General features: G+C 50.4%; 1 protein-coding gene and 1 long non-coding RNA gene across 2 annotated transcripts in view; both read left to right on the top strand.

Moving 5' to 3' along the window:
- The window catches only part of LOC308275117, a 562,357-nt gene that overhangs the window by 345,527 nt on the left and 193,770 nt on the right, over positions 1 to 23,060 (top strand). The gene's annotated exons all lie outside the window — the stretch shown is intronic.
- The window catches only part of DNAH2 (dynein axonemal heavy chain 2), a gene marked incomplete at both ends in the record, with an annotated part of 149,928 nt that overhangs the window by 89,377 nt on the left and 37,491 nt on the right, over positions 1 to 23,060 (top strand). The window contains 23 exons of the mRNA XM_080712978.1: positions 558 to 661; positions 756 to 945; positions 3,012 to 3,192; positions 4,580 to 4,707; positions 5,040 to 5,192; positions 6,128 to 6,253; positions 7,270 to 7,488; positions 7,657 to 7,774; positions 7,952 to 8,088; positions 8,944 to 9,081; positions 9,170 to 9,328; positions 10,720 to 10,872; positions 11,040 to 11,131; positions 11,454 to 11,652; positions 14,031 to 14,255; positions 16,995 to 17,099; positions 18,406 to 18,594; positions 18,792 to 18,877; positions 19,016 to 19,146; positions 19,276 to 19,425; positions 19,725 to 19,892; positions 20,334 to 20,494; positions 20,736 to 20,875. Of these exons, the coding sequence (XP_080569104.1) occupies positions 558 to 661; positions 756 to 945; positions 3,012 to 3,192; positions 4,580 to 4,707; positions 5,040 to 5,192; positions 6,128 to 6,253; positions 7,270 to 7,488; positions 7,657 to 7,774; positions 7,952 to 8,088; positions 8,944 to 9,081; positions 9,170 to 9,328; positions 10,720 to 10,872; positions 11,040 to 11,131; positions 11,454 to 11,652; positions 14,031 to 14,255; positions 16,995 to 17,099; positions 18,406 to 18,594; positions 18,792 to 18,877; positions 19,016 to 19,146; positions 19,276 to 19,425; positions 19,725 to 19,892; positions 20,334 to 20,494; positions 20,736 to 20,875 (3,452 nt within the window). The remainder of the gene's footprint in view (positions 1 to 557; positions 662 to 755; positions 946 to 3,011; positions 3,193 to 4,579; positions 4,708 to 5,039; positions 5,193 to 6,127; positions 6,254 to 7,269; positions 7,489 to 7,656; positions 7,775 to 7,951; positions 8,089 to 8,943; positions 9,082 to 9,169; positions 9,329 to 10,719; positions 10,873 to 11,039; positions 11,132 to 11,453; positions 11,653 to 14,030; positions 14,256 to 16,994; positions 17,100 to 18,405; positions 18,595 to 18,791; positions 18,878 to 19,015; positions 19,147 to 19,275; positions 19,426 to 19,724; positions 19,893 to 20,333; positions 20,495 to 20,735; positions 20,876 to 23,060) is intronic.

Genomic DNA, 23,060 nt, shown 5'->3' with positions numbered 1-23,060 from the left:
TTTTCTTTCTTTCTTTCTTTTTTTTTTTTTTTTTTTTTTTTTTTGCGGGTCTGGGGATGGAACCCAGGGGCATTCTACCTCCGAGCTACACCCTCAGCCCTACTTTTTATTCTTTATTTTGAAACAGGGTCTCACTGAGTTGCAAAGGGCTTCACTAAGTAGATGAGGCTGTCTGCAAACCGCGATCCTCCAGTCTCAGCCTCCCTAATGCTGGGATGACAAGCGTGCGCCACCACACCCGGCTCTGATTTTATTTCTTATTTGGAATCTCACTAAGTTGCAGAGGGCCTCACTAAATTTTTGAAGCTGGTTCCAAACCTGCGATCCTTCTGTCTCAGCCTCCCAAGTACTGGGATTACAAGCCTGTGCCACCACGCCCAGCTATGAGACTCTTTTTTTTTTTTTTTTATCTTGGCCACCAACCAGACAGTCCCTCCTTCTAATTTTAAAATGGAATCCCTAATCTCCTACTTGCGCCCCTCCCACCTCCATGGGCCGCTCCCACCGCCTCATCCTTCCCACCAGCTCACCTCCGCCTCCTTCTGCCTTTCTCCCAGGATCTTGACGACTGTATAATCCGTCAGACCAACACACAATTCCAGTATGGTTATGAGTACCTGGGTAACTCTGGCCGGCTGGTCATCACCCCGCTGACGGACAGGTCTGCTGTGGGGGAGGGAGGAGGTGGCCGGGTGGGGGCTGGGAGTCGAGAGAAGCCTCCAGGGGCCCAGCTGAGTCCTGTCTGCGATTCTCAGGTGTTACATGACACTGACCACGGCACTGCACCTGCATCGAGGCGGCTCCCCCAAAGGCCCAGCAGGCACCGGGAAGACGGAGACCGTCAAGGACCTGGGCAAGGCGCTAGGATTATATGTCATTGTGGTCAACTGCTCCGAGGGCCTGGACTATAAATCCATGGGCCGGATGTACTCAGGCCTGGCCCAGGTCAGTACCTTGCCACCCTGTCCCAAAGGATGCTTGCATATCCTTTTGTCCCAGAGAATCAGCTGAAACCCAAATCTGACTCAGTGCTTCATAGCTTACCACATACATCACCTCAGGTAATTCTTAGAATTGGCAAAGCCCAGCCAGGCAGGGTGGTGCACACTTGGAATCCCAGTATTTAGGAGGCCAAGACAAGGGCATCGTGGGTTCGAGGCCAGCCTCAGCTACATAGTGAGGCCCTCTGCAATTTAGTGAGACCCTGTTTAAAATAAAGAATAAAGCCAGGTGTGGTGGCACACGCTTGTAATCCCAGCGCTTGGGAGGCTGAGACAGGAGGATTACACAGGTTCGAAGCCAGCCTCAGCTACTTAGGCTCTCAGCAACTTAGTGAGACCCTGTTTCCAAAAAAAGTATAAAATATGTCTGGGATTATAGGCTGGAGGTAGAAAACCCCCAAAGCCCCTGGGTTCCATCCCCATTACCACAAAAGTAAAATAAAACAAAGAATAAAAAAATAGGGCTGGGACTGTAGCTCGGTATAGAATGCCCCAGAGACGACATCATCCCCAGTACCGCGGGGCGTGGAATGGGGAGGCATACCCTTCCTACCTCCCTGAGCATCATGTGACTCATTTTTAAAATCAAAAGATAGCTGGGCATGGTGGTGCACACTTGTAATCCCCGTACTTAGGAGCTGAGACAGGAGGATCACAGGTTTGCAGTCAGCCTCAGCTACTTAGTGAGGCCCTGTTTCAATATAAAAGAATAAAATAGGGCTGTGGGTGTAGCTCAGAGGCAGAATGCCCCTCAGTACCAAAGGGGAAAAAAATGCCAGTTAGGATTCTTTGGTCATAAGTAATAGAAATGAACCCAGGCGCGGTGGCGCACGCTTATAATCCCAGCATTTGGGAGGCTGAGACAGGAGAATCACGGTTCACAGCCAGCCTCATTTACTTAGTGACGCCCTTTACAACTCAGTGAGACTGTTTCAAAATAAAGAATTTTAAAAAGGGCTGGGGATGCCGGGCGTGGTGGCACACGCTTGTAATCCTCGGGCTTGGGAGGTGGAGACAGGAGGATTGCACAGGTTCGAAGCCAGCCGCGCTGGCGTAAGAGACCCTGTTTCAAAAATATAAAATACGTCTGGGAGTGTAGCCCGGAGGTGGAAGGGCTTCCAGGAACCCCTGTACCACTAAAATTAAAAAAGGGGGCTGGGGGTGTACCTCGGTGTAGAATGCCTAGGGTTCCGTCCCCAGTACCGCAGGGTGGGGGGAGAGGCAAAGCCTTCCTACCTCCCTGAGTATCACCTGGCTCATTTGTAAAATCAAAGATAGATGGGTGTGCTTGTAATTCCAATACTTAGGAGGCCGAGACCAGAAGATCACAGTTTGCAGCCAGCCTCAGCTACTCAGTGAGACCCTTGCAACTTAGTGAGACCCTGTTACAAAATAGAGAAGAAAAAAATAGGGCTGGGGTATAGCTCAGAGGTAGAATGCCCCTGGGTTCCATTTCCAGTACTGAAAAAATAAATAAATCATGTAAAGATTAAATAAAATCATATAGAGCTGGGTATAGTGGTGCAGCCTTGTAATCCCAGTATTTAGGAGGCCGAGACAGAAGGATCGCAGGTTTGAGGACAGCCTCGACAACATGAGACTCTCAGAAATCTAGCGAGATCCTGTTTCAAACTAAAAAAATAAGATAGGGCTGAAGGTGTGGCTCAGAGATAGAACTCCCCTGTGTTCAATCCCTAGTACTGCCAAAAAGGAAAAAAAAAAAAAAAACAAAAGTATACAGAGAGAATGTGTGGCGCACAGCATGCTCGGTGCACACATGTTCCCTGTCCCCCCCCCCCCCTTTTCAAGCATCGCCCAGGCCGTCCTGGTTGATGGAAGCTCTGGCCAGCAGGGAGACAGTGCTCCTCTGGGGCCCTCGTGCAATCCCTATTTTGGAAGCCACCCGACCTGTCAAACCAGGTTAAGGAAGAGCGTGTTAAGTGTGTTTTCCGTTATCTCGGGGGCACCTTTTTGCTCCCAATGACTCTGCCTGCCTTCCTCCCTCTGCAGACCGGTGCCTGGGGCTGCTTTGATGAGTTTAACCGCATCAACATCGAGGTCCTGTCGGTGGTGGCCCAGCAGATCCTGTCCATCCTCTCCGCCTTGGCCGCCAGCCTCACCCGCTTCTTTTTTGAGGGCTTTGAAATAAACCTGGTGTGGTCCTGTGGGATCTTCATTACCATGAATCCTGGTAGGTGGCAGGGAGTGGGTGGGACTTCTAGGACAGGGGCTGGAGAGCTGGCTGTCCAGGGCAGGTATGGGGTCTGGGCTTCCCCTTCCCACGCCAGTGTTTAGCCAAGCAGAGGGCGGGGCTGGGGAGGAGCCCAGTGGGAGAGCATTTGCCTGGATAAAGACAAGCAAGGTCAAGAAAACGGTGAAGCCGGGTGTGGTGGCGCACGCTTGTAATCCCCGCGCTTGGGAGGCGGAGACACGAGGATCGCTCTGGTTCGGAGCCAGCCGCGCTGGCTTAAGAGACCCTGTTTCCAAATAAAAAATATAAAATAGGTCTGGGAGTGTAGCCCGTGGGAGTGTATCCCGGAGGTAGAAGGGCTTCCAGGAACCCCAGTACCACCAAAAAAAAAAAAAAAAAAAAGAAAACGGTGAACACAGACTTTCCGGGAGAAGAGGAGGCCACCTTACTGTTCTCCCTAAGGGGATCAGTTACCACTCTGTCCTGGCCTGTAAAGCTTAGCCATCTCCTCCCATTGGAGAAGAACTCCCGGAGTTCTGGTCTACCTGCAGTCCCGTTTGCAGGGTGGGAGCATCTCCCTCAAGTGAAAGCGTGAGGTCTCTCATCACTGTCTCCTAGGAATAGCTCTGGAGAGGGGGATCTAGCAGAGAACAAGGTTGAGAAAGAATCAGAGAAGCCAGGCATGGCAGCACACTCCTATAATCCCAGTGCTTGGGAAGCTGAGACAGGAGGATCGCCTCAGCAACTCACTGAGACCCTCAGGAACTTAGGGAGACTCTATCTCAAAGAAAAAAAATAATAATTACCTAGGGCTGGGGATGTAGCTTGGAGGTAGAACATCCCTGGGTTTAATTGCCAGTACAAGGAAAAAAAAAGAAAGACATGCAGAGAAACAGCTGTGATTCTGTCGGGACTAATGTGAGCTATACTTAGAACTTGGAGAGATGGGAATTTGGCAGCTCTGTGATTTCCATTTGTAAGGGGCCGTGTAGGAAGTGAGGAAGGCAGAGCACAGCGGGGTGGGAAGAGCCAGGGCTGAGGTGAGAAAGGGAGTGAGCTCAGAGGTGGGGAGAGTGGGACACAGCTGGGGCTGGGCAAAATGGGATCAGCTGCCGGCGCTGTGCGTGGTGGCGCACGCTTGTAATCTCCAGCCTTGGGAGACAGGAGGATCGCGCAGGTTCAAAGCCAGCCTCACTGGCTTAAGAGACCCTGTTTCCAAATAAAATATAAAATAAGTCTGGGAAATGTAGCCTGGAGGTAGAAGGGTTCCATCTCCATTACTACCAAAAAAAAAAAAAAAAAAAAATGGGATCAGCTGGGTGTGGGCTGAGGAGGTGAGTCAGGAGAAGAGAATACAGGATTCTAAGTAAGTGGAGTTGCTTTCCAGGCTACGCTGGCCGCACAGAGCTTCCTGAAAATCTTAAATCCATGTTCCGTCCCATTGCCATGGTGGTGCCGGATTCCACCCTCATTGCAGAAATTATTCTCTTTGGCGAGGGCTTCAGCAACTGCAAGGTGAGAGTCCAGTAATCCTTTTCTGCCAACTGTTTCCTTTCTCTTCTGTAATTATTCCCTGGAAGGCCTCACAATCCGTTTATCCTACCAGGAACTTAGACTGTCCCTCCATAGGGCAGGGAGGTGAAGGATGCAGAGCAGGGGAGCCTCCCATCCACCAAGGGTGTCACTGGTACTAGGGCAACTCACAGGACTCCCCTGAGGGCTGGCCTTAGAGCACCTCCCGGGCGCTCCCCGTCTCTGACCTTGCTTCTTGGATCTGGAACTGTCCCTGGGTGAAGAGAGGGATGTGCGGGCGCCGTGGGTCACTTCCTCCTCTCTTTGGTTCCCAGATCCTAGCGAAGAAGGTGTACACGCTCTACTCCCTGGCCGTGCAGCAGCTGTCCAGACAGGACCACTACGACTTCGGCCTGCGCGCCCTCACCTCCCTGCTGCGCTATGCTGGCAAGAAGCGCCGCCTACAGCCGGATCTGAGTGACGAGGAGGTAGAGGAGGAAGGCCTGCCTTGGACCTGGGCCTCATCAGCACCGGTCCTGCGTTGTGCTTCCCTGAAGCTTTCTTTTCTTTTTTCTTTTTTCTTTTTTTACACCGAGCACTGAACACAGGGGCGTTCTACCTCCAAGCTACACCTCTGGGCCCTTTAAAAGTTTTATTTATTTAGTTATTTATTTGTTTATTTTATTTTATTTTCAGTATCAGGGTTGGAACCCAGGGGTATTTTACCTCTAAGCTACACCCTCAACGCTATTTTTTATTCTTTATTTTAAAACAGGTCCCACTGAGTTGCAAAGGGCCTCACTAAGTAGCCGAAGCTGTCCTCAAACCGGGATCCTCTTGTCTCAGCCTCCCAAATGCTGGGATTACAAGCAGGCACCATCACGCCCAGATTTTATTTATTTATTTATTTATTCATTCATTCATTCATTTGTTTATTGTATGTGTGTGTGGTATGGGGGATGGAGCCCAAGGGACTTTCTACCTCCGGGCTACACTCCCAGACCTATTTTATATTTTATTTGGAAACAGGGCCTCATTAAACTGCTGAGAGCCTCACTAAGTTCCTGTGACTGGCTTCAAACCTGCGTGATCCTCCTGTCTCAGCCTCCTAAGTACTGGGATTACAAGCATGTACCACCACGCCCGACTTACATTGTTTTTATTGTAAAATGGGCTCTCGCTAAGCTGCTGAGGCTTGCTGGGAACCTGCAGTCCTCCTGTCTCACCTATCCACGTTCTGGGATTATAGGGTGCACCACCACACCTGGCCCCTAAAGCGTTTCAGGCCCTTTCTTCCCCTCGATTGAGATTCCCACCCTCAAGCCTTGTGCCTGCCATGCTGCGGAAGTTCTAAGGACTCTGGTGTATCCATTGTTCCTGGCCCCGGCTCCTCAAGCCAGAGTCTCCATCTTCTCCCATCCAGGTTCTGTTGCTTTCCATGAGGGACATGAACATTGCCAAGCTAACATCCGTCGACGTGCCGCTGTTCAATGCCATCGTGCAAGATCTCTTCCCCAGCATCGAGCTGCCAGTCATTGACTACGGCAAGGTACCGATTCCTTAACCTCTTCCTGACCTCCTCTGAATGTGCATGGGGAAGCGGGAAACTCGGCTTGTAATCCCAGTACTTGGGAGGCTAAGACAGGAGGATCACAGTCTCCAGGCCAGCCCCAGCAATGTAGTGAGACCTTCAGCCACTTAGTGAGAACGTGTTTCAGAACGAAAAATAAAAAAGGCTGGGAGTGTAGCTCAGAATTAGAATGCCCCTGGCTTCAATTCCAAGTACCAAAATAATAATAATTATAGGGCTCAGTGTATGTACCTCATGGCAAAGCATGCACGTGATCAGGCCTGGGTTTGATCCTCAGTACTGCAAACACAAAATATAATCTGGTTCTCCAGGCTGAGCTCTCTTCTAGAGGAAATCTATTTTGTTTCCAGTTGTATCCCTAGCACCTGGTAGGTTTACAATAAATAAATATTGTTATCTAAGTTAAAAGACAAACTTACAGAACCATGACCCATATGGATTGGTCCCAAAATAGTGTGTCTGTCTGTCTGTCTGTCTGTTCTTTCTTTCTTTCTTTCTTTCTTTCTTTCTTTCTTTCTTTCTTTCTGTACTGGGGATTAAACCCAGGGGCATTCTAATTCTGAGCTACACTCCCAGCCTTTTTTATTTTTCGTTCTGAAACACGTTCTCACTAAGTGGCTGAGGGCCTCACTATGTCGCTGGGGCTGGCCTCGAGACTTGCTAAATACTTGCTGAATAATAATAGAAAAAAATGTGTATATCTACAACCAATCAGAAATCACGTACCTAAGGCAACAGGCCGGGGGGAAGTAACTCGGTGTCCCATAGGAAGGCTGAGGCCCCAGGTGGCTGACCCCACAGCCCGAGCTCTTCATTCTGCAGCGGGCCGGCTTCCCGTTGTGAATGAACAGCGCACAGAGTGCAGAGGTCCTCTGGCCACGCTTCACAGCCATGGTGGAGGTGGGGGCGGGGGTCCAGAGCCCTTCGGCGGCCTCGTCCTTCATCTTTCTCTCCCTGTGTTTCCCTCCCCTCAGCTGCAGGAGGCCATAGAGCAGGAGATTCGAGAGATGGGCCTGCAGATCACACCGTTCACCCTCACCAAGGTTCTCCAGCTGTACGAAACCAAGAACTCCCGCCACTCCACCATGATCGTGGGGGGCACGGGCAGCGGCAAGACCACGTCCTGGCGAATCCTGCAGGCCTCCTTGTCCTCGCTGAGCCGCAGTGGAGACCCCGGCTTCAACATCGTCAGGGTGTGCAGTCAGTGCAGTAGGGGCTGAGTCTGGGGCAGCAGGGCTGTGCGGCGTGGGGAGGGCCTGGCCCACGGAGCCCGGGAGAGATGATGGAGGAGGGACAAGTGCCAGTATCAACAGGGGCTCCATAGAAGTGCTGATCGGAAACCCCTCCGGTGTCACTTTCAGGAATTCCCTCTGAACCCCAAGGCATTGTCCCTAGGGGAGCTCTACGGGGAGTATGACCTCAGCACCAATGAATGGACAGACGGCATCTTGTCCAGCGTCATGCGCACGGCGTGTGCAGGTACCTAAAGGCTGGCGCCCGAGTCGCCTGAGGGCGCGGGGAGTCCAGGAACAGGAAGTATGAGAGAGAAACACCGGGACCTGTGACGTACCAGGAGGCTTGACCTCGCATCTGTGAGTGAGGGGGAGGGTCAGCCGGGGTCCCCGGGTTAATCCTTATCATCCCCCTGCTACCCAGATGAGAAGCCAGATGAGAAGTGGATCCTTTTCGATGGCCCTGTGGACACGCTGTGGATTGAGAGTATGAACTCTGTCATGGATGACAACAAAGTGTTGACCCTCATCAACGGAGAGCGCATCGCGATGCCCGAGCAGGTGCAGAGATGCCGGCCTGTCGTGGCTGTTGGGAACGATGGTACAGAAAAGAACTTTGTGGCCCAGGAAGCACTGTGTGGACTAGGACTTTTCACAGTGCTGTTCCTACCAACCATCATACACCTGGGTTATGAGTGTGTGGTGTCGTGCCTGCCTTCTCCCACAATACCAGCCTGATGTGGGGGGTACTGGGCAGTCTACCTTTGTGCTACACCCCAGCCTGATTTTATTTTTCATTTGGAAACAAAGTCTCACTAGGTTGATGAGTTTCACTACTTGCCGAGGCTGCCTTCGAACCTGTGATCCTCCTGTCTCAGTCTCCCAAGTATTGAAATTACAAACATGTGCCACCACAGCCAGCTCTAAAGATGATCTTGAATAAACTCTGATTTCTTTTAAGGACTTTAGGTCTTTCTTTTTTTTATTTTTATTTTTATTTAATTTTTAGTACTGAGGATGGAACCCAGGGGCATTCTACCTCCAAGCTATACCTCCTGCCCTATTTTTTATTCTTTATTTTGAAACCGGGTCCCACTGAGTTGCAGAGGGCCTCACTAAGTAGCTGAGGCTGTCCGCGAACCGCGATCCTCCCGTCTCAGCCTCCCGAATGCTGGGATTACTAGCGTGTGCCACCACGCCCGGTTTATTTTTTGTTTTTGAAGTAGGCTCTTGCTGAGGCTGGCTACAAACCTACGAACCTCCCTTCTCAGCCTCTCAAGTACTAGGATTATAGGCATGCGCCACTGCTAAAGAGACACCTTGGGGCATCAGAATCTTGAGGTTTTGTTACTATTGATGAGGAATCGGAGGAATATGAGGTTCTGGAAAAAAATATATATATATATACACCCACAGGTTTCTCTCCTGTTCGAAGTGGAAAACCTGGCAATGGCTTCTCCAGCCACCGTCTCCCGCTGCGGGATGGTCTACACTGACTATGTCGACCTGGGCTGGAGGCCCTATGTTCAGTCATGGCTAGAGAAGAGGCCAAAGGTACAAGGGAACTGAGAAGAGGGAAAGTGTGCGGGGTGGCCTACGGGACATAAGAACGAAAAAAAATAGCCTTTCCTGTTCCCTTCAGACCGAGGTAGAGCCACTTCAACGCATGTTTGAAAAGTTTATCAACAAGATACTGACCTTTAAGAAGGAGAACTGCAATGAGCTGGTCCCCCTCCCTGAGTACAGCGGCATCATCTCCCTGTGCAAGCTCTACTCAACCCTGGCCACGCCAGAGAACGGGGTGAGGCGTGGACCAGAGCCGGCGGGGCAGGAAGGAAGGACGGTTGTTAGGTCATCTCCAATTTGTTGCAATTACGAACAAGTTACCACACAATGTCCCTGGACCTGTCTCCTTAAACACTCTTGGACGCTTCTCCAGGGCAGGCCTGGTATTGTTGGATGACAGCCCTTCCTTATGACCCAGCAGAGAGGAAGCTCAGGGCAACCGCTGAACTACAAAGAGTTTAGGTTTATCTAAAATCTTCCAGTAGGTTGTGAAATGCACCTCTGGAAGACAACCATGTGGTTTTCCTAGTAGAAACAGGAAAGGAAGAAGGCTGGAAACCTTTGTGATGATCTGCCAGAATAGATCTCTATCTCTATCCCTCTCCTTTTCCCTCTCCTTCTCCCTCTCCCTCTCCCTCTCTCTCTCCCTCCCTCCTTCCCTTCCTCCTTCTCTCTATCTCTCTATCTATCTATCTATCTATCTATCTATCTATATCTTTTTTTTCGGGTCTGGTGATAGAACCCAGGGATATTTGACCTCTGAGCTACACCCCCTCCCCTAGTTTTTATTCTTTATTTTGAAACAGGGTCTCACTGAGTTGCAGAGGGCCTCACTAAGTAGCTGAAGCTGTCCACGAACCACGATCCTCCAGTCTCAGCCTTCCGGATGCTGGGATTACAAGCGTGCGCCACCACGCCTGGCTTCTCTCTTTATCTTTTTTTTTTTTTTTTTTTTTTTTTTTTGTGGTACTGGGGTTCCTGGAAGCCCCTTCTACCTCCGGGCTACACTCCCAGACCTATTTTTACATTTTTATTTGGAAACAGGGTCTCCTAAGCCAGCGCGAGTGGCTGGCTTCGAACCTGCGCGATCCTCCTGTCTCTGCCTCCCAAGCACGTGGATTACAAGTGTGCGCCACCACGCCCAGCTTCTCTTTATCTTTTAACTACTGGGGATTGAGCCCAAGAGCATTCTACCTCTAAGATATACCTCCTAGCTTTATTTTTTATTTTGAGGCAGGCTCTCTATAAGTTGCTGAGACTGGCCTTGAACTTGCAATCCTTCTATCTCAACCTCCAAAGTATCCCAAGTATTAGCCAGGTGTGGTGGTACACACTTGTAATCCCAGTACTTGGGAAGCGGATCCAGGAGGATTGCAGATTCGTGGCCAGCCTCCGCTCCTCAGTGAGGTCCTCTCCAACTTAGTGAGACCCTGTTTCCAAATAAAAATTTAAAAATAGGGCTGGGAGTGTAGCTTGGAGATAGGATGCCCTTGAGTTCAATCCCCAGCATTGAAAATAAATAAGTAAATAAGTAACCCCTTCCAAGTACTGCGATTACAGGTGTTCGCCAGCATGCCAAGCTCCCTTTGTCCATCAGAGGTATGTCCTCTCCTCTTCTCCGCCCAGGTGAACCCAGCTGATAGCGAAAACTACGTGACGATGGTGGAGATGATGTTTGTGTTCAGCATGATCTGGTCTGTGTGTGCCTCTGTGGATGAGGACGGCCGCAAGAAGATTGACAGCTACCTCCGAGAAATCGAGGGCTCCTTTCCCAATAAGGTCAGGGCCTCCAAGCCAGCTGCCCCAGTTTATGCCCCTCTCCCTCAGACTGCGCCTGGGCTTTCACCTGGGGACCCCGCTCTCCTTCACTGAGTGGCCTGTGCCTTTCTCTGGGCCGGGTGGGCTGGAGGAAGGCCTTGGATGCCTGACGTGCACGCCCGCCTTAGGACACGGTGTATGAATACTTTGTGAACCCCAAGATGCGAAGTTGGGCAACATTTGAGGAGAAGCTCCCTAAGAGCTGGCGCTACGCTCCAAAGTGAGTGCAGGGGCTGGGCATGCATAGGGCGGGGGCTGCAGCGGGTGGGAGATGTGGCAAGGGTGGTGGGGCTCGGAAGCCGCAGTGAGCTGTGAAAGGAGAAGGTGGACCCCAGAGATGACCCCCCGAGCACAGGAAGCAGATCCAGAGGACTCGGGGTGGGGACTTTAAGGCAAAGGCCCCATCTCCATCTCTCTGGCCCACAGGAACCAGGGTTGGGGATTAGACACCGAGGACAATGAATACGGGGGGGGGGGCACGGGATGGGAGTCGGCAAGGCGTGGGCGGTGATCCCCGAGACATGGCTTCCCTTGCCCCGTAGCATCCCCTTCTATAAGATCATGGTGCCCACCGTCGACACGGTGCGATACAACTACCTGGTGAGCACCCTGGTGGCCAACCAGAATCCCGTTCTGCTGGTGGGCCCCGTGGGCACCGGGAAGACCTCCATAGCCCAGAGCGTGCTGCAGTCTCTGCCCTCCAGCCAGTGGTCGGTGCTCGTTGTCAACATGTCTGCACAGGTGGGTTGGGACCAGGGCCAGGCCACCGGCTCCTGCCGCTCTCCTGGGACCCGAGTGCCTGCTGGACGTTCCTCTGGGTGCCGCCCCACACTTCTCCTCTCCAGGAACTGAGCATCTATTCTGTGCTGCTGCTGCTTTTTTTCCTCCTCCTCCTCCTCCTCCTCCTCCTCCTCCCCCTCCTCCTCCTCCTCCTCCTTCTTCTTCTTCTTTTTTTGTACTGGGGATCAAACCTCAGAAGGCGTTCTGCCTCTAAGCTATATCCTCAACCCTTGTTGTTTTTAATTAATTGGTTAATTAATTTACTTATTTCCGTGGTATTGGGAATGGAACCCAGAGGCATTCTGCCTCTGAATTACACCCCTAGCCCTATTTTTTATTTTTATTTTTTTATTTTCTTTTTTTGCAGTACTGGGATGGAATCCAGGGACATTCTACCTCTGAGCTCACCCCTGTCTTTCTTTCTTTCTTTCTTTCTTTCTTTCTTTCTTTCTTTCTTTCTTTCTCTCTCTCTCTCTCTCTCTTTCTTTCTTTCTTTCTTTCTTTCTTTTGGTGGTACTGGGGATGGAACCCTTCTACCTCCAGGCTACACTCCTAGACCTATTTTATATATTTTTTAAATTGGGAAACAGGGTCTCTTAAGCCAATGAGGCTGGCTTCGAAACTGTGCAATCCTCCTGTCTCTGCCTCCCAAGCACGGGGATTATAAGCGTGCGCCACCACGCCCGGCATACCTCACTCCTATTTTTTTATTCTTTTTGTTCTTTATTTTTGTTATTTATTTATTTATTTATTTATTTATTTATTTATTTATTTATTGTAGTACTGGAGATAAAACCCAAGGGCATTCTACCTCCGAGCTACATCTCCAGCCCTATTTTTTATTCTTTTTTTTTTTTTTTTTTTTTTTTTTTTTTTTTTTTTTTGGTGGTACTGGGGTTCCTGGAAGCCCTTCTACCTCCAGGCTACACTCCCAGACCTATTTTATATTTTTGAAACAGGGTCTCTTATGCCAGCACGGCTGGCTTCGAACCTGCGTGATCCTCCTGTCTCCGCCTCCCAAGCGCAGGGATTACAAGCGTGCACCCCACGCCCGGCTTTTATTCTTCATTTTGAAATAAGGTCTTACTGAATTGAGGAGGGCCTCACTAAGTAGCTGAGGCTGCCCATGAACCATGATCCTCCTGTGTCTGGCTCCCAAATGCTGGGATTACAAACTTGTGTCACCACACCTAGATTTTTATTCTTTATTTTGAAACAGGGCCTTACTAAGTTGCTGAGAGCCTCTCTAAGTAGCTGAGGCCACAATCCTCCTGTCTCAGCCTCCCAAATGCTGGGATTACAAGTGTACGCCACCACGCCCAGGTTGTTTCTTTATTTTGAACCGGTCTCACAAAATTGCTGAGGGCCTCACGTGGTTGCTGAGGCTGAATTTGAACCTGTTATGCTCCTGTCTCAGTCTCCTAAGTGCTGGAATTATAAGCCTACACCACCACGCCTGGCTTTTTTTGTGTGTGTGTGGTACTGGATTTGGAACCCAGGGGTCTTCTACCTCCGGGCTACACTCCTCTTCTCCAGGAACTGAGCATCTATTCTGTGCTGCTGCTGCTGCTGCTGCTGCTGCTGCTGCTGCTGCTTCTTCTTCTTCTTCTTCTTCTTCTTCTTCTTCTTCTTCTTCTGCTGCTGCTGCTGCTGCTGCTGCTGCTTCTGCTTCTTCTTCTTCTTCTTCTTCTTCTTCTTCTTCTTCTTCTTCTTCTTCTCCTCCTCCTCCTCTTCCTCCTCCTCCTCCTCTTCCTCCTCCTCTTCCTCCTCCTCCTCCTCCTCCTCCTCCTCCTCCTCCTCCTCCTCCTCCTCCTCCTCCTCCTCCTCCTTCTTCTTCTTCTTCTTCTTCTTCTTCTTCTTCTTCTTCTTCTTCTTCTTTGTACTGGGGATCAAACCTCAGAAAGCATTCTGCCTCTAAGCTATATCCCCGACCCTTGTTGTTTTTAATTAATTAGTTAATTAATTTACTTATTTTTGTGATGTTGGGGATGGAACCCAGAGACATTCTACCTCTGAGCTATACCTCACCCCTATTTTTTAAATATTTTATATTTTTGTTTGGAAACAGGGTCTCTTACATCAGCACGGCTGGCTTTGAACCTGCGCCATCCTCCTGTCTCCGCCTCCCAAGCGCGGGGATTACAAGCGTGCGCCACCATGCCCGACCTCCCAGCCCTATTTTATTTTTTATTTGAAACAGGGTCTTACGAAGTTGCAGAGGGCCTCGCTAAGTTCCCAGGCTGGCTTAGAACTTGTGACCCTGCCATCTCAGGCTCCCAAGCACTGAGGTTACAGGTGTGCGCGGCCACACTCGGCTCATGCTATGCCTTTCCCATCAGACCACATCCAACAACGTGCAGAGCATCATTGAGAGCAGGGTGGAGAAGCGGACCAAGGGTGTGTATGTGCCCTTTGGGGGCAAATGCATGATCACCTTTATGGATGAACTGAATATGCCAGCTAAGGACACATTCGGGTCCCAGCCGCCCCTGGAGCTGATCCGCCTCTGGATTGACTATGGCTTCTGGTACGATCGCGTCAAGCAGTCCATCAAGTACATTCGAGTAAGCGGCCTGATTCTGCCCTGCGCCTCCGCTCCCTCCTGCGATGGCTCAGTCCCCACCCCGCTGGGCCCCAGGCTCTAAAACCACAACCCTGCACTCCTCCCCACACCGCAGTCCCAGCTCTTCTCCCCTGGGACTCGGGGCATGTCTCCTGATGAACAAGCAGCCGTCATTTGGTTTTGATTCCTGGGGTGCCCATCTAGCTCATCTGTCTGGTGCACAGGAGCAAAAAAAACAAAAAAACAAAAAACCCAAACTAATAATAAATTCATGTTTCTTTTTTTGGGCACTGGGGTTCGAACCCAGAGGTATTCTACCTCTGAGCTATACCTCTCCCCAGCTAGATTTATTTTTATTTTTATTTATTTATTTTGGGGCGTCTAGGGATGGAACTCAGGGGCATTCGACCTCTGAGCTATACCCCCTGCTCTATTTTTTCTTCTTTATTTTGAAACAGGCTCTCACTAAATTGCAGAGGGCCTCACTAAGTAGCCGAGGCTATCCTTGAACCGCGATCCTTCTGTCTCAGCCTCCCGAATGCTGGGATTACAAGTGTGTGCCACCACACCTGGCTTGTATTTTTATTTTGAAATAAGTTCTCACTAGTCTGATAGTCTCACTACTTGCTGAGGCTGTCCTTGAACCTGTGATCCTCCTGTCTCAGCCTCCCAAGGACTGGAATTACAAGTGTGTACCACTATGCCTGGCTATAAATTTATGAGAAAGAGAAGATCTAGATAATATAATGAAAATGGTGTTTCGCTGTATTTTCTTTCTTTCTTTCTTTTTTTGGTAGTACTGAGGTTCCTGGAAGCCCTTCTGCCTCTGGGCTACACTCCCAGACCTATTTTATACTTTTTTATTTTTGGAAACAGGGTCTCTTAAACCAGCGCGGCTGGCTTTGAACCTGCGCGATCCTCCTGTCTCTGCCTCCCAAGTGCGGGGATTACAAGCCTGCGCCACCACGCCCGGCTCACTGTATTTTCTAATTCAGTAACATGGATTATAATGATTAGATGAAGACAAATACATTACTTTAATACGTTTTTTAAAAATCCCTAACCCATTTCTTCTCTTGATCTTATTATTTTTCATTTTGTAATGAGGATTGAACCCAGGCACGTTCAACATCCGAGCTACCGCAGCACTTACAAAAATTTTTTTTGAATCAGTCTTCTGAGTTTCCGAACATCTTGCTAAGGTGCTGAGGCTGTGCTCAAACCTGAGATCCTCCTGTCTCAGCCTCCCAAGTACTGGGAATACAGGTGTGCCGCCGCGCCTGGTTTCCTACTCGTCATCTCTCTGTGCACTTCACTTTATGTTTCTCCATTCTCACTCCATCCCTGCTCCTCTTGGCATTTGTGCCTCCATTTTCTGTCTGACTTCCCCAGTCCTTTTGCCTCCTCCCTATTTATTTTTATTTATTTATTATTTATTAATTTATTTATTTTTGGTGGTACTGGGGGTGGAACCCAGAGGCTTTTTACCTCCAGGCTATACTCCCAGACCCATTTTATATTTTATTTGGAAACAGGGTCTCACTAAGTTGCCGAGAGCCTCACTGAGTAGCTGAGGCTGGCTTCGAACCTGCGCAATCCTCCTGTCTCAGCCTCCCAAGCGCGGGGATTACAGGCATGTGCCACCACGCCCGGCATCTCCCTATTTATTTTTGTTATTCAGCCCCACATGGTGGCATACACCACAGGTTCTAGGCTAGCGCACAGTTCCCCTGTGAGACTTTGTTTCAAAATAAAAAATAAAAAAAGCTGGCCATGGTGGCGCATGCTTGTAATCCCAGCATTTGGGAGGCTGAGACAGGAGGATCGCGGTTCGCGGACAGCCTCAGCTACTTAGTGAGGCCTTCTGCAACTCAGTGAGACCCTGTTTCCAAATAAAGAATAAAAAATAGGGCAGGGGGTGTAGCTCAGAGGCTGAATGCCCTGGGGTTCTATCCCCAGACCCGCAAAATAAATAAATAAATAAATAAATAAATAAATAAATAGTCAGGCGTGGTGGCGCACGCTTGTAATCCCCGCGCTTGGGAAGCTGAGACAGGAAGATCACGCAGGTTTGAAGCTACTCTCAGCTGGCTTAAGAGACCTGTTTCCAAATAAAATATAAAATAGGTCTGGGAGTGTAGCCTGGAGGTAGAAGGCCCCTGGGTTTCATCCCCAGTACCACCAAAAAATAATAAATAAATAAATAAATAAATAAATAAGGGGTGCTGTAGGTATACCTCCAAGGTCAAATGACCCTGGATTCAATACTCAGTACCAAGTAAGTAAATAAAATTTAGCAGGGCGTGGTCACACACACTTGTCATCCCTGCATTTGGGAGGCTGAGACAGGAAGATCATGGTTCGTGGGCAGCCTCAGTTACTTAGTGAGGCCCTTTGCAACTCAGTGAGACCCTGTTTCAAGATCAAGAATAAAAAATAGGGCTGGGTGTGTAGATTGGAGATAGAATGCCCCTGGGTTCCATCCCCAGTACCGCAAAAAATAAAATAAAATTTAAGTTAACACATAGCAATCACGCATACTTATAGGATCTACACGCATATATCGTGTAACATTCAGATGAGTTGCTCCGGGTATCTGCCCATCATCACAAACACTTGTGTGTTGGGAACCTTGACCATCCTCTGTCCTAGGTGTTTTGAAGCATCCTCCCCATTCCTGTGCCTTATCTCATCCCCTCTCCCCTGCTGTCTCTCTCCCTGTCTTGTCCTCGTTCTCTAGGACATGTTCCTGATGGCTGCCATGGGCCCTCCTGGCGGTGGACGGACCATCATCTCTCCAAGGCTCCAGAGTCGCTTCAACATCATCAACATGACCTTTCCCACCGTGAGGCCACAGTGGGGGCCTCTGGGAGGGGACGAAACCACTCCTGTCCCGGACAATGAGGGGGCTGACGGGGAGCGGGCCGAGGACCCGGGTACAGTTGCGCTCAGGAGGTGGGGCCATCCGTAGAGCCCCTGGATAGGGCTCCAGAACCAGGACAGCTGCAGGTTGCCGCATGGCCTGCAGGCTCTGGAATGTGGAGCCTTGTGATCTCAATGTGCAGAGAAAGCCCAGAAAGCCCCGGGGCCCAAATAGACTCAGGAGGGTAGACCCGGAGGTAGTTCCAGGATTCCAGCAAGGTGTGAAGCAGCTGAGCTCTCACCTCGGTGTGCACAATTTATGGGGCGCACACACCTCAGGAGAAATAACATTTAATACCTTTTTTTTGCATTACTAGAGATTGAACCCAAGGGCATTCTACCTCCAAGCTACACCCCCAGTCTTATTTTGTATTCTTTATTTTGAAACAGGGTCTCACCAAGTTGCAGAGGGCCTCACCAAGTAGCTGAGGCTGGCTGTGAACCTGCGATTCTCCTGTCTCAGCCTCCCAAGTACGGGTGTGCCACCACACCCAGCCTTACATTTTCATTTTAAATATTGTATTAATAGCTGGACATGGTGGCAATTTATTTCTCTTGACTTCTGAGTTCTACCTTATCATCTTCTTTTCCTTCTGCTTCTTTCTCTTCCTCCTCCTCCTCTTCCTTTTTTTTTTTTTTTTTTTTTGTGTGTGTGTGTGTGGTACTAGGGGTAGAACCAGGGGCCTTCTAGGGCTACACTCCTAGACCTATTTTATACTTTATTTGGAAACAGGGTCTCTCTAAGTTGCTGAGAGCCTCACTAAGTAGCTGAGGCTGACTTTGAACCTGTGCGATCCTCCTGTCTCAGCCTCCCAAGCGCAGGGATTACAAGCGTGCGCCACCACGCGCGGCCTTAGTGAAACCCTATTTTATTTTATTTTTTATTTTTTTGGTGGTAGTATTGGGGGTGGAACTTAGAGGCTTTCTACCTCCAGGCTATACTCCCAGACCTTTTTCTATTTTATTTGGAAACAGGGTCTCCTAAATTGCCAAGAGCCTCACTAAGTAGCTGAGGCTGGCTTTGAACCTGTGCGCTCCTCCTGTCTCAGCCTCCCAAGCGCAGGGATTACAAGCGTGCGCCACCACGCCTGGCTTTTCTCTTCCTTTTTCCATGTTCCCTTAAACTCTCCTGGTGAAACAAGCTCTCATCCCCCTTGCTCTGGTCCCTGCCCTTGCTATCAGGCCAAGGGCCTTGGAAAGTGAGTCCAAGGCCTCTTTCCTCTTTCTAGGAGTCCCAGATCATCCGCATATTTGGCACCATGATCAACCAGAAGCTTCAGGACTTTGATGAGGAGGTGAAGCCCATTGGAAACGTGGTGACCGAGGCCACGCTGGACGTGTACAGTACCGTGGTACAACGCTTCCTGCCCACGCCCGCCAAGATCCATTACCTCTTCAACCTTCGAGACATCTCTAAGGTGAACTTGGAGCCGACCTTGTCCCTTCTGTCCCTTGAAGGCATTCTCTTCTGTACGTGAGCCTTAGAACACCCTATCAGACTGCACACCCAAAGCCACTTCTGTCCTAAAACGCCATGTTTTCTGCCCTTACCTCCAGAATTCCTGCAGGGAGTGTCTCTCCTCCCCCCGACCCAAGAGTCTCTTCCCTTCCACAGGTGTTCCAGGGCATGCTTAGAGCCAACAAGGACTTCCACGACACCAAGGCCAGCATCACGCGACTCTGGATCCATGAATGTTTCAGGTGACCTGTGAGGCCTGGCCAGGCCCAAGTGCCCGCAACCTTGCTCCCCAGCCCCACCTTCACCCGGGGCCCAGTCCTGCAGTCCCCAGGGCCGCTCCCTCCTGAGACTCACATCTCGTGGCGGCTGCCTCCCAACAGAGTCTTCTCTGACCGACTGGTTGATGCCACGGACATGGAAGCCTTCCTGGGCATCATAAGTGACAAGCTTGGCACCTTCTTTGACCTCACCTTCCATAATCTCTGTCCCAACAAACGTCCTCCCATCTTCGGTGAGCTGGGAACTGGGACTCCCGGGGCTTGCAGCTCTGAGGAGGAGGGGGTTAGAAGGTGGGTCGGGGCGCGGAGCTCTAGGGATGACCAGGTACTGAGGACTCTGACGCACTCTCCCACCGGCCCAGGGGACTTCCTGAAGGAGCCCAAGGTCTACGAAGACCTGACAGACCTGACGGTTCTGAAGACGGCCATGGAGACAGCCCTGACTGAGTACAATCTGTCCCCCTCCGTCGTGCCCATGCAGCTGGTGCTGTTCAGGGAGGCCATCGAGCACAGTGAGCGCTGGCTTCTCCCAGCCCCTTCCCCACCCCACCTAGACGGGAGGCCTCTTCCCGGGTCTCTGCTCAACCAAGCCCCAAAGTCCCCTTGCTTTCTGGCCCCAGATGCCCTTGTGGCAATGGGTGCCCAATGGACGAGGTGAAGCCTAAAAGGCAGACTGCCCCCGGGGCCTTAGACACCCGCCTCCTCCGCATCTCTTGTCTCCTCTACTTCCGTTTCGGGGTTTTGATCCCTAGCCTGGGCCCCGATGCCCTCTGGGTTTAGCGGTCAGCTCACTGCCTTGCCCCTGCCCCAGTCACACGGATCGTGCGGGTGATCGGACAGCCTCGGGGCAACATGCTCCTGGTGGGCATCGGGGGCAGTGGCCGCCAGAGCCTGGCCCGCTTGGCCTCCTTCATCTGCGAGTACAACACCTTCCAGATCGAGGTCACCAAGCATTATCGGAAACAAGAGTTCCGTGATGGTATGGCTGGGTTTCTGGAACAGACAAGGGTTGGGGCCTGGAGTAAAGGATGAGATGCCCAAGTTCCTGCCATGACAAGAGGGGGAAGGGCCGGGTGTGGTGGCCCACACCTGTAATACCTGGGAGGCTGAGACAGGAGGGTCACAGGTTCAAGGCCAGCTTCAGCAACATAGTAAGACCCAGTTTCAAAACAAAATAAAACAAAAACAAAAAAACATGGAGGTAGAATTCCCCTGGGTTCAATCCTCAGTACTAAAAGAAAAGAAAAAGAAAAGAATAGGGGGAAGGGGCTGCCAGACAGTGAGATGTGCTGGGTCATTGGGTACCGGACAGTGTTGTGTGCGCTGTGGGTGGGAAGGCTTCCTGAATCCCAGAAGATGGATGAGGGCAGGATGGAGGGTCTGAAGCAAATCTGTTCCTCTCTTTCCCTCACCTGGCTAGATATCAAGTGTCTGTATCGTCAGGCTGGGGTAGAGCTCAAGACCACGACCTTCCTTTTTGTGGACACCCAAATTGCCGACGAGTCCTTCCTAGAGGACATTAACAACATCCTCAGCTCAGGCGAGGTCCCCAATCTCTACAAGACGGATGAATTCGAGGAGGTTTGGTTCCTCCCACACCTGCTCACGATGGGTCGGTTCTCTGGCCTTCCTGCCTTAATCCCTGAGGAACAGATATCCTAGGATACTCTCAGTAGCGCCCGCATGAGGTTGAAGGGCTGTCCAGGGACCCTACTGGGTGGGGGTGGCCTTAAGCCCCTCCCCGGGTCAGCACAGCCTAACCCGCTGGCACTGACGCTGCCCGAGGGATTCCAGCCCCTGCGCCTGTGTGGCTTCTGTCCAGATCCAGACACAAATCTTGGACCAGGCCCGGGCAGAGCAGGTGTCTGAATCATCGGACAGCCTCTTCACCTACTTTATCGAGCGCGTGCGAAACAACCTGCACATTGTGCTGTGCCTCAGCCCTGTGGGCGACCCCTTCAGGTGACTGCCCTCAGAGCCGGCTTCTCCCCGCGGCCCGATACCCCTCGTGTGCTTTCTCCTTCCTCTGCCTTCTAGAAGTTAGTGTCATGAGCAGCAGCAGGCTCCCCACCCTGCGCCCCATCTCCTTCCTAGACACCGCGCCTCCTTCAGGAAATCCCCGCGGCTAAAACGGAAATCTTCCGTCGCTTTTGGTGTGACTTGATTTTTTTTTCCTTTTTGTTGGTGATTTTTCTTTTTTTTTTTTTTTTTGTTTGTTTGTTTCTAATGTTCAGTTGTGGTTTAAAAACCCCACACATAATAGCCGGGCGTGGTGGCGCACGCCTGTAATCCCCGCGCTTGGGAGGCTGAGACAGGAGGATCGCACGGGTTCGAAGTGAGCCTCAGCTACTTAGGCTCTCAGCAACTTAGTGAGACCTTGTTTCCAAATAAAATATAAAAAAAAGTCTGGGAGTATAGCCTAGAGGTAGAAAGTCTCTGGGTTCTACCCCCAGTACCACCAAAATAAATAAATGAAAAATAAAATAGGTCTGGGAGTATAGCCCAGAGGTAGGAAAACTCCTGGGTTCCACCCCCAGTACCACCAAACACACACACACACACACACACACACACACACACACACACACAGCCTGGCCGGGTAGTACTTGGGAGGGGTTGGTAGAACCCCTCTGGGTTCAATCCCCAGAACCACAAAAACAAACAACCCTATACAACAAAATGTATCATTTGAACCATTTTGGGACATAGGCTTCAATAGTGTTAAGTATATCCATACTGTTGTACAATAGATCTCTAGAACCTTTTCATTTCCCCAAACTGAGGCTCTGTACCCATTAAATAATAACTCCCCCTCCCCTTCCCTCCAGCCCTAGAAACCACCGTCCTCTCTTCTCTAGGAGTGTGACTCCTTTAGATTTCCACTTAGATTCATAGAAGTGGAATCGTTGCACTGTCTGTCTGTGACCGGCTTGCTGTATTCATCAGAGTCCTCAGTGGTCATCCAGTGTAGCATGCCACAAGCTTTTCTTTTTTTTTTTTTAAGACTGAATAGTACCACATAGGACATATAAACCATGTTTTCTTTACCCATTCTTGGTATGTCTAGATTTCTAAGGTATCAGAAAGTACGAGGAAGGCAGAGCGTGTGTATAGAAAGGCCATGAGGGTGATCTTTTCTTGTGTGGTACTAGCGAGTGGACCTTAGGGCATTTTACATCTGAGCTATACCTTCTCCCTTTTTTGTTGTTGTTGTTGTTGTTTGTTTTTTGCGGGCCTGGGGATGGAACCCAGGGGCATTCTACCTCTGTGCTACATCCCCTGCCCTATTTTTTATTCTTTATTTTGAAACAGGGTCTCACTGAGTTGCAGAGGGCCTCACTCAGTCGCTGAGGCTGGCCGCGAGCCACGATCCTCCAGTCTCAGCCTCCCGAATGCTGGGATTACAAGCGTGCGCCACCATGATTGGCTTTCCCCCATTTTATCTTAAAATTTGAAACGGGGCCTCACAAAGTTCCTGAGGCTGGCCTCAAACCTGTGATCTTCTATCTCAACCTCCCTAGTACTGGCATTGCAGGCGTGTGCTGCTACGATGACTTTGCTTGCAGTTTTGACCTTATGGCTTATGGTATAGTCACCAGGTGCCAGGTGCAGTGCCACAGCATTCACACAGGTCAGCACTTCACTGAATCCCCCGAGAGCCACGTGCATTGTTCTTCCTCTTCTAGAGATGAGGAAACTGGCGTTCAAAGAGGTTAAGATACTTGCCCTAGGTCTACCTCTAGAGAGCCTGGACTTGGGCAAGTATCCAGGCCTTTCTGACCAGAACCTGTTTCTAAGGGCTACGTTGAACTATTTCTGAGGGGGCCTAATTTCTCCAAAAAGACACAAATCAAGAGGATGGGGCATTAAGGTCCCTGGAAAGCAGGTGGGTGTGCAGTGCAGCCAGGAGCTGGAGGCCGCATGGTACGGGGACCTCACTGGTTCTCAAAACCCATCTAATGCCGGGAGTGGTGGCGCACGCTTGTAATTCCAGCATTTGAGAGGCTGAGACAGGAGGATCGTGGTTCTCGGCCAGCCTCAGCGACTGAGTGAGGCCCTCCGCAACTCAAAGAGGCCCTGTTTCAAAATAAAAAATAAAAAATGGGGCTGAGGATGTAGTTCAGTGGTAGAATGCCCCTGGGTTCCA

Source organism: Muscardinus avellanarius, assembly GCF_963383645.1.
Source record: "Muscardinus avellanarius genome assembly, chromosome: 16".
Classification (NCBI taxonomy): Eukaryota; Metazoa; Chordata; class Mammalia; order Rodentia; family Gliridae; genus Muscardinus; species Muscardinus avellanarius.
The sequence above is the reverse complement of the archived record's forward strand: the minus strand, read 5'-3'. Positions and strand labels throughout refer to the sequence as shown.